Source organism: Cyprinus carpio, chromosome B20 (assembly GCF_018340385.1).
Source record: "Cyprinus carpio isolate SPL01 chromosome B20, ASM1834038v1, whole genome shotgun sequence".
Classification (NCBI taxonomy): domain Eukaryota; kingdom Metazoa; phylum Chordata; class Actinopteri; order Cypriniformes; family Cyprinidae; genus Cyprinus; species Cyprinus carpio.
In genome coordinates this window covers 26,135,853-26,150,482 of record NC_056616.1, presented here as the reverse complement: position 1 = coordinate 26,150,482, position 14,630 = coordinate 26,135,853, and the positions used below count along the sequence as shown (strand labels likewise).

Genomic DNA, 14,630 nt, shown 5'->3' with positions numbered 1-14,630 from the left:
TATGATATAGAAATCCGCAATTACCTTTATTTTTTATTTTGTGGCGGAAACGGTTTCCATACTTGTATGCTATTTGTGTATTATTTACTGCAAAACTTGCCTTGAAAAGTGCATGAAAGCTGTAGGCACCATTCACGTGGTTTGAAAAGAGCAGCTTGGACATCCTGAAGAAAGAAAGAAAGAAAGAAAGCGTAAATAATGACAGAAGTGTATTTTTGGGTGAACTATCCCTTTAAGATCTCAGCCCAAAAGCGTTGACATGTTTTTGTACCATCAGGGGTGAGCAGAAGGGTAGAAATAGATTTGGACAAAATGAAACCTTCTAAACTCGGAAATACTTAACAATCATGCCTTTAACAAGTCCATCTGAGGTATGGGACCTACTTGTAAAGATTCGATGTAAATTGTGTATCTTTCCGTGAAATAACACAAGCCTCTCACATGAACTCTCCCCATTTTGTTTGACGTGTACCCAAATGCAGTGTTTAGGTTTGTCTATCTTTGGTATGTGCACTTAAGGTTGCCTCTCAAGTGTAAACCTGCAGACCAGGAGACACAACCCACCATCAGATGCCTCCAAATATCCCTCTGTGCAGACGTGGTGTCAGTCAGTCCAGCTCAAGTGTCTGTTGGAGACTTTGTCAAAGTCGAGAGGAAAGATTAATGTCTTGTTTTCTCTACTTGTCAGATGATATATGTGGAATAGGTACGAAGTAGGCTGCCCATTTCGAGGTCACGTCTAACCGTAAGCAGAAAATTATATTTGTGGGGGAAAAACAGAACACTTGGCCTTTCCTGAAAAACTCCACCGGACGCGTTTCGAAACGGCGCAGAACGCGCACCAGCCACGTCCGCTACTGCGCAGACTCAGTCGCGTTTGCTTTCATCTGCCACTATGACAGAAGCTTGGCCGATCGGTAGCCGCGTTTTCCGTAATTGACATTTAATTTGCCACTGCATCCATTAATCTAAACGAGCCCCCTCTGCATGGGTTTTTTAAAGGTTTCTGCTGCTATGTATAGCCGGAGCTTCTTATGTCTGCGGAGGAGTCTATAAACAGCTGCATGTGCTTAAGCGGAGAAATGTAAATCTTGACACGGGATGTTTATGCAGCCCAAGCTTCTAATCATGCGAACGTATAATTCAGTGACATGTGGTGTCTTTACGAGACCAGTTTGATTCAAAGGGCAGATCCCTGTATTTACCAGTCTCTCTCTGAACCCCGAGCGCGTTATATCTCTCATCTCAACTCTTCAGATCTAGCTACTCAAGTTTAGGCAGTAGTGGCAGTAGCTAAAGATCTTGGAATAGATCACCGAAAATTAAAATTATTTATTTATTCATATTTATTTATACGTTAAATATCATTATTTACTCCTTGTTTTTGCTTTCAATTACAGTTCAATATGATCATTCTGATCAACCTTAAAATAAAAAAAATAAATAAAAAAAAACACTGCCATACAACTTGTGCTCTATATTGCAAGTCTTCTGAATTCATATTATAGACTGAAACTGACGTTATTCACTGAAAATGCCATTTTGTCTAGTTTGAAATCAAAAAAGTTGCACCACTAAATAAAAATAAAACAAGGTAATTGCGAATTTATTTATTTTTCTCAGAATTGTGTGATGTAAACTTGCAGTTATGTTTTTTTTTTCTCAGAATTTCGGGTTTAGTCTATATCTTCCAATTCAGACTTTATAATATGCAATTGTGAGTTTTAAAGTCAGAATTGTGAGATATGAACTTGCAATTGTAAGAAAATAGTCCTTTTTTTCCTTAGAATTTATCTTTATAACTTGATATCGCAAGTTTATATCATATATATCATATATATCATTATATATGAGAAAAAAGTCAGAACTGTGAGAAAAAAGTCATTTTATACTTTACAACTTGCAATTGCCTGTTTATTTTTCTTAATTCTGACTTTATAACTTGGAATTGCAAGTTTATATCACACACACACACACACACACACACACACACACACACACACACACAAAACAGAAATGTGAGATGTAAACTCGCAATTACAAGGGAAAAAAAATCAGAATTGTGAGATAAAAAGTGATAAAATATTTATTTTTTATTCAACAGCGGAAACAGGTTTCTATAGTGATGTTTGGTTATGAAACACAGATGACTAAATTGATCAATGTCTAACCTGAATCATATAGGCACTATATTTGAAAGCAATGACAGGAAGGAAGCTTTTAATTAAAAAAATGACTTAACTTATGGTCTACTGCTCACACAAAACTACCATATGACTTCAAAAGACTGATGTATCACGTGAGTCATATGGACCACTTTTATTACTTTTATGGTGCTTTTTTGGCCTTGACAGATGTGGTCACTATGAAGTGACGGATGGAAATGGCTGCATAAAGATTAGTCAAAAAATTCATTGTTTGTTAAATAACATTTAGGTTTAGAAATATATGAAGATAATGACAAAGTTTTATTCCAATTACTTTGAAAGTTTCAAAGAGAACAAAACTCCTTTTACTCCAACATTATGAAATTGCCTTCTCTATAAAACATTTAGAGATGACACATTTTCTTGGAACTTAGTAAAACTTTGATGAAATCCTGTCTAACCTGCACTTGTTTAATAATTTGCTTGTACTTTACTACGGTCTGTCTTTTGTTCTTAGATAGAACGATACTTTCCATTTTAATATTTCTATAATTACTGTCTTGTCCTAGAAGGATATCCACTGCTAAATATAGCACTATATAGTCCAATAAATCCATCAATATAACTCTGAAAAGTACAGAGAGTGTATCTATAACTCAGAGAACTTTAGCCCGAAAAGCAAAGTATATATATTTGTATCCTAGAACAATATTATGAAAAAGTCATTGGTTAATGAAGTTCGTTTTCAGTAATGTTCAGTCTGACATGACATTTATATATATGTTTTTGTTTGTATTTTGTTTTTAAATTTATTTTATATTTGTATTTTTTTTTAAGTTTTATATTTTGAATAAATGCTGTTATTTTGAACTTTATATTTGTCAAAGAAACTTGAAAAAGTGAAAATATGAAGCAGCACAAATGTATTAACATTGTTAATAATAAGAAATGTTTGAGCAACTAATCAGCATATTAGAATGATTTCTGAAGGATCATGTGACATTGAAGACTGGTGTAATGTTGCTGAAAATAAAGCTTTGCATCACAGGAATAAATGACATTTTAAAATATATTCAATTATAAAATAGTTATTTTAAATTGTAGTAATATTTCAAAGTAGTACAGTATTTACTATATTTTTGATATAGGTGATGCAAGCATTTATTTTATGAATCATTCACAAAAATACTTTGACTTTAAGCTTGAAGGGATACAGGATGAAAACAACAATGGCACATTGTGTTTGCTTGAAATGACCAGTGGGTTCCTAACCATCATTAAGACTCATGGTGGTGGTCCAGGTCAGATTTTAAGGGAACCAAAGACAAGCTTGTCCGATGACCAGTGGAATGTGTAGTGTAGCATTCTGCCAAACAACTGTTAGCACAATGTAAGGTGCTCAATCTGCAGAGTCATCTCCATGCCTTTTCCCAGACAGACCCATGGAATGAAGGTGATGACAGAAGCTCCACTCAGCTTCGATGGAGGACAGAGGAGAGACGCTCTGGCACTTTGATGCTCCTTAATGATGGCTGCTCTTCATCGGTTAGCCGGAGCGCTCAATAACATGCTGCTTGATTCATCCATGCAGACAGATGACTGACAAAACCCCATGTTCTACACTCACAGAGGTTTGGGATAGAGTCAAGAGGATTTGTGGGCGGAATTCTCAGATTTCATTCTGCAGGCAGCTTTGTGCATATTGAAATAGCTGTGATGGTTAGGAAACCGAAATTCTTTGACTGTTGTTCTGAGTTGAGGGTTGCCAGGCTTGAATTGCCTGGGATTTATTTAAGGTCAGAATGAAAGTGACCAACAGGCAGTAAATAAAAAGTCTTAAGAGCTGAATGTTCCCCATGCATACACTGTACAAAACGATTTTCCAAAGTTGCAAATAAAACAAAGATTACAGTTGTGTTTTACAAGAAAATACAATTTTTGTCTTTCAGCCTCTAAATTTCTTTTTTGATTCAACTTGTAAACCCATTGGAGAGTTAATGTGTGTATTTTATGTTAAAATACTTCTAGCTTACTAAGCAGACAAATATGATGTTTATAGACTGACTGACTGTGTCTTTTTGAAACTTGCAAAATATTTCTTTGCTTTATGCAGCCAGGCACTGGCTTAACCAATTGTGTGAGTCTGGGGCGGGGCTATCAGTTTTCCGACCAATGGAAGACAAAGGGTGCTAAGGAAGCTATTTGAAGAAAAAAAAAAAAATCCAGTTCCATTTGGTGATCCCTAGTGGCTTAAAAAGTAACAATCAATCAATTAAATACATCTGTTCAATTAAATATATCTAATTAATTATAATTATATCTGTACACTGATGGCCAAAACTTTGGAATTATTAAGCTGTCTGTGTCTCTTGTGCTTACCAAGGCTGCATTTACTTAATCAAAAAAATTATTTCCACAAATGTTTTTCCAAAATATGTTTTTGACATTGATATTGAAAATGAATGCTTCTTGTGAAGAAAATCAGCATATTAAAATGATTTCTGAAGGATCATGTGACACTGAAGACTGGAGTAATGATGCTGAAAATTCAGCTTTGCGTGACAGGAATAAATTACATTTTAAAATATATTACAATAGAAAAATAAGTTATTTAAAATTCTAATAATATTTAACAATAATATTGTTTTATTGCATTTTTAAACAAATAAATGCAGCTATAATCAGTATTGTTTCAGAAACAAATACAATAAAAAAAATCCAAACATTGCCTGCCAATATCCCATTAGTCGAAAAATTTACAGGTTTGCTTCAGCATCAATAAACTTCATATTTGACTTACCAGACCAATGCAACAGCTTCCAGCATGTGGCTCGAAACAAAGAAATGATCCTTAAAGTTTGATGCAGGAAAAGTCAGAGGTCACTGCACGGATCAAAAATTCTGCAAAGCCCCAGAAAGCCTAAGCACAATATTTCATACAGGTCAATTCTTCATTTGCCATTTAAATGAGTGACGTTAGTCCCAGTAAAGCAAGCATCAGAGCAGAATTTTTACCCACAGGCTGTAGCCATTTGGGGATCCAAACAGATAACTTTGAGCAAATAATGAGATGGAATTTAAAAGATAACATTTCATCCAATCAGAGAATAATTAGATCAACCATCAATTCATTAGATAATGACTTTAGGTTTTTTAATGGGGCACTGGGGCAAAATTAAAGCACACAAACACCTCTCTCCACACCAGCAGACCTCGTGGACACAATCTCCTCACCTGGGTTCAGCCCACACAATAAGGCAGAGATAAGCATTCTTTTTTTACTCACCGCGGTGCTCTTGTTTTGAGTAATTAAGGCTACTTAACATGCATTGTGAAGTGTTATCCCTGAATCTAAAGCACCTTTGGCCAATGGAGAGCTTAGAGCACTATGTTCATGACCTACTGTTTAGGCAACAAGGTGAACGTTAGGGGAGCGGCAAATGGGAATAAAAGCACGTAAATGTTCTTTATTGCAACTTTAACAGGCTGCATATTCCTTATTAAACTAGCACTCCTGAAAGCTATCTGTAATCATTTAAGTGATCATCTGATTTGTGCACCCAGCTCACTTTTACTGGCCGGGACTGGTAGAGACCAGTATCACCTGAGGAATGGAATGCATCAGTCTATTTTAATTGCTAAGTGGATGATCCAGGGATTATCCCTCATAAGATGTTATTGTCTTGGAAGCACACAAAGATATCTTTTGATCTCAATGGGGTTTAATCTACTGCTGTCTCTCCCAGCTCAATGGCCCAGCTGCTTTTGTCAAAACAAACTTGCCATCAACACATAATTGAAATGAATGCTTGTAACCAATGAGGGGTTTTCATATGCGGATTCCTTCTACATACGTGCTGTTGACTAATCAGACGTCCACAGATTTGTCTAATAGTAATGGTTTCAGTCTGACGTTCCTCAGTCTTGACATTTTACATCCATGGCACGTTTATGCCCACCTGTTTGCATCTGTGGAGCACAAAACAGTATTTTCTAGCCCATAAACCCATTATATATATAAAATCTAGATTAAATATATATACATCTATTTCATTAAAAGGATTTCAAAGGCTGCTTCTCTCTATGTTTACTTGTTCTGAATCTGCATTCAGGACAGGAGGTCACTTTTAAACCCCCTGGTCTGAGAGAGCAAAGGGCACTGGATTTGCAAACTCTTGTTAATGAGCATAATCCAGTCGTAAAACAAGATTTAAACCAGCCATTAACACATCTTGATCAATGATAACCAGGGATTTAGCTTCTTCGCGAATGGCCAAAGGAATCATCTTCTCAGTATGGGTTAATATCATATCATGCTTCAAAAGGCATTAGCCTTATTATAATATAGTATGTTACCGGTGAATTCAAGGGAAAAAGTAGAACTTATTTATGCAAAACAAACATACTGTTGCGTAATAGACACCTCAGCAGTCCATACACACAGATCATTGTTATTCAAATGGTGAAGAAATGCTTCACCAGAGTCTTGTCTGCTTGGGATCTAACTGTGATTCACACCTCGATGGTGTGAACTATTTGTGATGTAAGTTTTGTTTTGGATAGATGTATATATAATTTATATAGTATAATATATAAAGTACAAATAAAATATAATGTATATGTTTTTTGCTATTTTACAGAACAATCACACATATTTTCTATTAACCCAGGGGGTTTAAAACTGGGGCCAAGGGGCCATAAAGGGGTGCTATCTTGTATTTTTCTGTTGCCTTAGGTAATATTTTTTTTTTCAATTAATTAAATAAATAAAATAGTGTGACAGAAATATATAGAGAAGTCATATAGAAATATATATATATTTTAAATTAAAATGTAATTCAAAATGTTTAGATCTAACTGTACTTCAATAGTAAGTAAATATATTTGTCAAAACACTGTCAATGTGAAAGAAAAATAATATTTCCCAGACAATATTTTAATAAATTCTTGTGGTTTTTAACAAAATAAAAGTAAATTATTATTATTTTTACATCATATTTACTATTTTATTTTATACATGCAAATATAAATGTGTTTCTGTTACATAAAGGGGAAACATCATATTCGTGAGTGTTTTGGCCTCATAACGTTCGATAGATCAAAATGTCTGAAAAAGATAAAGTAATGCACTTTTACACTTTTCTTATAACACAGGGGTTTTAAATCTGGGGACCGGGGACACCCAGGGGCTGTAAAGGGGTGCTATCTTGTATTTTTCTATCCTCAGGCAGTATTTTCTGTAAAGATGTTGTGTTGAGAAGTGAAGTAAGAAATAACTAGCCTATTAAAGAATTTTTTTCTTCAGGTTTTTACATCTAAAAGAATATTCATTGTCAATTTGAAACAAAATAAATATTTTACAGCCAATATATTGCAACGACAAAATATAAAAAAGGAAATTATTATCACTTTCCTATTTTCCAATATGTATAGCTACATTATAAATGGCTCTTTATACCTGACAGTAGCCTATAATATTTATAGTTACGGGACCATTATATTTGGGAGCATTTGGCATCATGAAGTTTAAAAATCCCAGTTTCAAAATGTAATAGGCTAGCCTATTAATTTTTTTTTTTTTTACTGTAGTAAGGTAACTTCGTTTACACGTTTTAACTGAGCCACATTGCATTCATTTCCCGTTGAAATTACTAACATGGACAACATGCAACAAGGACAAATTCGATCAATCAACACGCAACTGTGGGCATGTTCAAACGTTTGAATGGAGGGTACGCTGCGCGTTTCAGTGGACCTGAATGATGACAGTCATTGTGACATCACCAGACAACAAAAAGACTCGCGCTCGCGGAGCAAAGCGCTCCAATCAATGGCACAGACGCGACGCCCGCTGCATGCAGAGATGAGTCTCCGAGCAGCCTCCAAAAACTTCTGCTGATCAGAATTTTTTAGGTGAAAAATGACAGATCCAGGACTTTGCGAACTCGCGCTGTCACTCTTGGAATTGCTGCTTTCTTTGACCTAAGCGTTTGCGCACTTCATTAGAGTTAACTGCAGTCTAGTTTGAAGTGTTGCTCAAGTATGAACCAGAAGAGGCGACCTGAGTTGCGGCGACTCTCTGTCGTGGGATAAAAAAAATCGCTTGTGGATTAAAACACGAATTCATGAGGAATTTAAGAGACGACGGGAACGCAGACCGGCCACAGCGCTTCCTCCTTCGGTAACGCTACAACTTATTTCTTTAATATTAAGTTTTGCAAACAGTGCGAGTGTTTTTGAAAGCCAGCGTTGACATTTCTACACATCAATGCATTGTGTATCACCTCATAGAGGTGCATACATGTAGTCTGTAAGGTCAGAAGGTATGCGCAAATGAAAAGAAAACACTTCTCTGCTTCCTTATCATCAGATCTCTTTGTCGTCTTTGTTGCTTGAGTTGTTTTTGCGTAAGATCTACCACCTGTATCCTCACAACTCTGCCTCTCCCTCAGCGAAACGGCTTTTGCTAGACATTCAGTCCTTTTGAAGACTTTCCTTTCATGATCTAAAGGCAGACCCCCACCCAGACACTGCTCTCTTATCTCCCTTTAATTGCAGACTTCTTGTCTGCTGTCTTCATGTCTCCCTTCTTTCGATTTCTTTTGATTCACTCTTTCCTGTTTCATCCCATTTGTCTGACATCCTCTTTGGAGTCTTGTGCTTTCACTGTAGATCAATCTCTTATTATAGCCTGCGGCAGGGATATTATTCTTAATCTTTTTGCGTGCTTGCGTGTTCTTCGCCTCAAAGACATCTCCACAAGCTCTAGATCTGTATGTGGTTTGAGGCGGCCGCAGGTTGAATGTGGCTAGGGATCTTTTCCATGCATACAAGTGGTTGGAGCTCTGGGCTGCTATTCAAGTGTTTTAGTACTTAAAGGAACAGGTATTCCATAAAAACCAAACAACCTTTAACTTCTAAGAGTGATTGGAGGTTGGAACCTATCTAGGGGTGATCTATGACCCATTGTGCCATTGAGCAAGCACTTAACACCTGATTGCTCCAGGGGGGCTGTAGCTAATAGAAATGTACTGTATATTTGTATATGTTTAAAATAGGAAAAATAACTTTTTATTGTTCAAGTTTCTTGAGATTTTACATCACTGGTTCTTCAGGTCAGTGCATTGGGTGCTGGCTTCTTTAAAGCAGATGGTTTTCTAAAGAAACAAGAGAATAAACAGTTATTTTTGGAACCTAAAAAGGTTCTCCTATGACATAATGCTGTAACACTGTTTTTTTTTTTTAACCAAAAAAAGAATAAAAATGGTTAATTCGCATTTCCTTTGCAGGAACTGACTGATCATGGTCGCCGTGGTCCGCGCTCTCACGGTGCTGTTGCTCGGTCAGGTGTTGCTGGGAGGTGCCGCTGGACTCATTCCCGAGATCGACCGACGGAAATACAGTGATTCGGGGAGACACATGCCGGAGCGATCCGATATTAACTTTCTGAACGAGTTTGAGCTACGGCTGCTCAACATGTTCGGACTGAAGCGAAGACCCACGCCGAGCAAATCGGCGGTGGTCCCTCAGTACATGCTGGACTTGTATTATATGCACTCTGAAAACGATGACCCAAACATCCGGCGCCCGAGGAGCACTATGGGAAAGCATGTGGAACGGGCGGCCAGCAGAGCAAACACAATACGAAGCTTTCATCATGAAGGTGAGGCTTGATTTTGGCTGTGAATATGCTGTTTCAGGTTTATTTGAAATGAAATGAATGTTCGTTTATTCCCAGAACTTTCTAAAATTCCAAGGAATGGTGTGATGCAACCATTTGGAAACTATTGACATTCCACAAACAGCTCTCACTATTATTAAGGAAGCAAAAAATGCATCCTAACGTTGACTTTACTGCAAATAATTGATAGTGTCTGAGTGCACTTACAGTATTTTTCTAGACAAGGTATGGAGTTCATGCACTAGTTATTTTCCAAGAATCCACGGATTACAGTAACAGGCCTTGAGGAAATCCAGGATGGTAGTTTTGTTGTTCTCCATAAAGTTCTGTCATTGAAGTTTTAGAGCCATTTAGGCTTGATTCCGCACCACCTATTGTACAGATACAGTGTGTGTGTTTAGCTTTGCTCAACTCTTTATCACATGCTCGAGTAATTCTAGCCTAACTGCTTGAGCCAGTCGAGGGATTGTGGGTGGCCTTGTTGAATGGTCAGATTTGAATTCTCTAGAAACAGAATCTGTTTTTTTATAATGAAATCAACCCGAGTGTGATCAGGTGGCATGTCAATTAAGTCTCTTTTAGGCGTGTTATCTGATTTAAACAGTCGTGAAACATGCCCTCTCTTGCTCTGGAAGAGTTGAGCCTGTGAAAGTCTTCTTTGTGGAGTCTGTTTAGAGGTCAACATAAACTATCGCACACAATTTAGAAACATTTCACTTTAGTTTCATGGCAACACAGGAAAAAATCACGCTAACTTGCTGTACTGTGGTAAAGAGAGGGGGAGGAATCCATACGAGAATCATTACAGGCTGTTTAGGCGGCCCTGTAAAATGGCACAGATTCGGATGGATGACATCCAGTGGTCGAGTCGGCACACTGCAAACAAGGATGCTTTTTGTGTGCTCATGTTGAAACAAACAATTTAAGCATTTTTATTAAATGTCTTCCTTGTTTACTCCAAATGAGGCTTTTCTCGTGCCCTCTGTAGTAATTGAGCACCTCCTACGCCTCAGGCTTCTCTCATTGTTTTAATTTGGTGAACTCTGTGGTTGAGGACCTGACTGGATTTTTATTGCATCCCTTAAAAGGCTTTCGACGTAATATTATGTAATTGTTTTTAAAGTTGCATCCAATAAGGCACTGCTGAAATGACTTTGATTTGACGTCCTCAGAGATCCTCAGCCGAGATACACAGTCAGTTTTCAAGGTAGCCGTCATAAATGTACGACTTGTACGATTTGCTGTTTTGGCATAACGTACAAACAGGAATTAGGAATGTCAATATACTCATAACTGTGGCTGACTGCTTTCGGCAAGCCCCGACATGTTCACAGTCACTCCCCCTCAAGACGGATTGACTTGGAGAAAAAGGAAAAGGTGAAGAAAGACAGACAGAATGAGGGAAAGAAAGAGCCGGGCTTTCCCACATCAAATAAAGCGTGCTTATCTTCTGTAGGCTCTTTGTGATTATGAAGCAGATAGGTTGGATTATTGGGAATGGAATTTCCAAAACGTCTCTTTTCAAAAGAGATTAAGCGAGCTCTTTGGTCTGAGAGCGTTTTATTTTAGGGCATTGAGTCGTAGGAGTAACTGTTCCTTCACTGATTGCAACCTTTATTCAATAAAGACTTGGAAACAAGAGAATGTTGTCACTCTACAGCAACACAAACAGCCTTGCGCTTGCAGCTAGCCTTTCATTTTAACACCTGGTTCTACCGTATAATCTCTCACTCAGGCCAGACAAGAAAATGCTGAGTGGAAAATCCTATTTAGAGTCAAAGCAAAAATGTCAGGTTTCAGCCTGAAGTGCTTCAGAATCCAACAGTATTCTTTTGTTGTAGCCCAATTTGTTGACACGATCCTAACGCACTCTTTCTTCTGTCCTTCCAGAGGCTTTCGAGGCACTGTCCAGCCTAAAAGGAAAAACAACGCAGCAGTTTTTCTTCAACCTTACCTCCGTTCCCGCCGAGGAGCTGATCACGGCCGCGGAGCTGCGCATTTTCAGGGACCAGGTTCTCGGGGGCGCCGGTGCGAGTGGTTTCCACCGAATTAACATTTACGAAGTGTTCAGGCCAGCATTGGTCCCTTCCAAAGAGCCTCTTACCAGACTTCTCGACACGCGTCTGGTGCAGGACACTCACACACGCTGGGAGAGCTTCGACGTCAGTTCGGCCGTGGCTCGCTGGGCCCGCGAATCCCAGCACAACCATGGGCTCCTGGTGGAGGTGCTCCATCCTGAGGAGTCGGAAGGATCCGCGGATGTCGAGAGGAACCGGAGGAGGCACGTGAGGGTCAGTCGCTCCCTTCACGCAGACGAGGACTCGTGGGCGCAGGCCCGACCCCTGCTGGTGGCCTACAGCCATGACGGTCAGGGCTCCGCCGTCCTGCATTCGAACCGAGAAAAGCGGCAGGCGCGGCAAAGACCGAAGCAACGCAGGAAGCAGCAGCAGCGTACGAACTGCAGGCGGCACGCTCTCTACGTGGACTTCAGCGACGTGGGCTGGAATGAGTGGATCGTGGCACCACCCGGCTACCACGCTTTCTACTGCCATGGCGAGTGTCCCTTCCCGCTGTCAGACCACCTGAACTCCACCAATCACGCAATCGTCCAGACGCTGGTGAACTCGGTCAATTCCAATATTCCCAGAGCATGCTGCGTCCCGACGGAGCTCAGTCCCATATCGCTGCTGTACCTGGATGAGTACGAGAAAGTCATTCTTAAAAACTACCAGGACATGGTGGTGGAGGGCTGCGGGTGCCGATGAGAGCTACATCTCCCCAATGAAGACTTTTATTTATACAACAGAACATTCAAAGAGCTATTTTGGAGGAAGAAAAGAAATATATATGAATATATTTATGTTGACTGAAAAAAATGGGAAAATAAATATTTTAATGAGAGTGCTTGCTTTTTCCAGTGGCTTTGAAGATGTTTTTTTTCCTGTCCCATGTACATTTCAAAATGAGTGCAATTGCACATGAAGTATATTGCTCAGATTTTTATGATGTATTTATTGCATAACCACTTTATTTGTAAATGATGTGTATTTATCATGAAAAAATATATGATCTTCATTCAGTGTGCATCTGGGAATACATTCTTTGAAACCAAAAAATAAACTATGGATGAAGTTCTCTTTAAAAGTCATGATATAATAACAAACACGCTGTTGCATAGACCCTGTGGTTACTTATGCAATACTGGATTACATGCGGACAGTTCAAAACGGTGATAGTCTGATAGAGTAAAGGCCTGTTCAAAACAAATACTGTAACTATAAAGTTTTAATAATCATTCTAGTTCTATTTAGAATAGGGAAGTCCATAGCACAACTAATGACACCAAAATAATATCACTTTCAGAATGATTTTCTTCCAGCTGATAAACAATAAAAACATAAGACTTTCCCTGACTGCAGCGCATGCTTATGGAATACAGAACTTTGTTGTGCATTGATGTTGTTGCTAATATAATTATCATTAGAGTTATTGTTCTTAATGTGAATGGGCCTTAAGAATCAAGCGGGTACAGAATCAGAGACATGCCAGAAACCAGCGAGCCATACACAGCGTGATGCTTTCAAGGCAATATCAGCATAACTATTTATCATTTAGTGATGACTTTCAATTGATTATATTATTAAAAAATGAGTTACACTTTATTTTGATAGTCCACTTTAGACATTCTACTTACTACAGAGATAATCCATCTACTTAAGCATCTCTTATTGTTTTTTATTTGGTTTGCTGTGTACTAAACTAAAATTAGCTATTGATCAGCTAGCTATGAAAACGTGTTCAGGCATCACAGGCAGTTGCTGTGATGTGTATAAAATACAATTATGATGTCATTGAATAGAAAATCTGTAGAAAAGCCAATCCATTGTCGGCTTTCAGTTAAGTTGCTTAAATGCATTTATGCCAAACAATGCATTCTGATTTTGTCCAAAACTACTTTGTTTAGGGTGTTTCTGAACTCTGGGAGGGCACTATGTGATCTCAAAAGAAATATACAAGAAAGTGCATTTTTAAGTTTTGTTTTATAAGTATGAATGGTCATATTAACAGAATTTTTGGGCACTGTTTAGTGAAGTGAATCCAAAATATTTTCACAAAGTTATGTTTTAAATAGGTTTACCATTGACATCCATTGGATAGTTTGTCCAACGATGGATCAATCTGGAACACATCAGAAGCGCAGATGTAATTATGCACGATCAAGTGTCATTCTGTGATGCAGTTCTAGGAAACTACTGCACTGGTACTCTAGACATGATTCACATCTCATCTAAACTCAAATATTCATGCAGAAACATTGAAATGTGTGTTTTTTTTATAATAAATCACAATGACCCTGGGGCCCACTGAGGGTTGAACAGCTTTGATTTTAGCATAATTATGTGTGTTTGGCTATTTCTTTCCAATCTGAAGTTTACCCAAAAGTTTTCTATTTCTTGCTACGTTAGTTTGTCATTGTATAGACCAAACCACAGCGCTTGTATGGAAAAACTCAACAGCCTTTGTGGTTTCTATTCACTAGATATTCACTCAGCCCCAGAAGGAACTGTTTTCCTTTAAAAACCCCAGAATGAATGCTTTTAATGAAAATTACATTTCATGCAATGGTAAAAGCTGACTTCCTCCATCACGAGCACTTGTAGAGTAGGGAAACTTTCTCAGGGAGTGTTAGATTTAATGGTTTGTCTTTAAAGAGTCAATAAAGCTTTAATTGAGTTGTATGGCAATACAACTCCCCTGCCATGTTTCACATTTAACATGCATTTCCCCTCGTCCGTCCTGTT

General features: G+C 38.1%; 1 protein-coding gene across 2 annotated transcripts; it reads left to right on the top strand.

The window, feature by feature from the left end:
- The first annotated feature begins 5,320 nt into the window (after positions 1-5,320).
- Positions 5,321-14,210, top strand: bmp2b (bone morphogenetic protein 2b). 2 transcript variants are annotated; one of them, XM_042746809.1, is made up of 3 exons: positions 5,321-5,404; positions 9,437-9,810; positions 11,719-14,210. In XM_042746809.1, the coding sequence occupies exons 2-3, from the start codon at positions 9,450-9,452 to the stop codon at positions 12,591-12,593; spliced, it is 1,236 nt and encodes a 411-aa protein (XP_042602743.1). In that variant the 5' UTR covers positions 5,321-5,404; positions 9,437-9,449; the 3' UTR covers positions 12,594-14,210. The 2 variants fall into 2 exon arrangements, with proteins under 2 accessions (XP_042602743.1, XP_018982012.1); XM_019126467.2 differs by lacking the exon at positions 5,321-5,404 and adding an exon at positions 7,918-8,328 and having other exon boundaries at positions 11,719-14,205.
- The last annotated feature ends 420 nt before the right edge of the window (positions 14,211-14,630 follow it).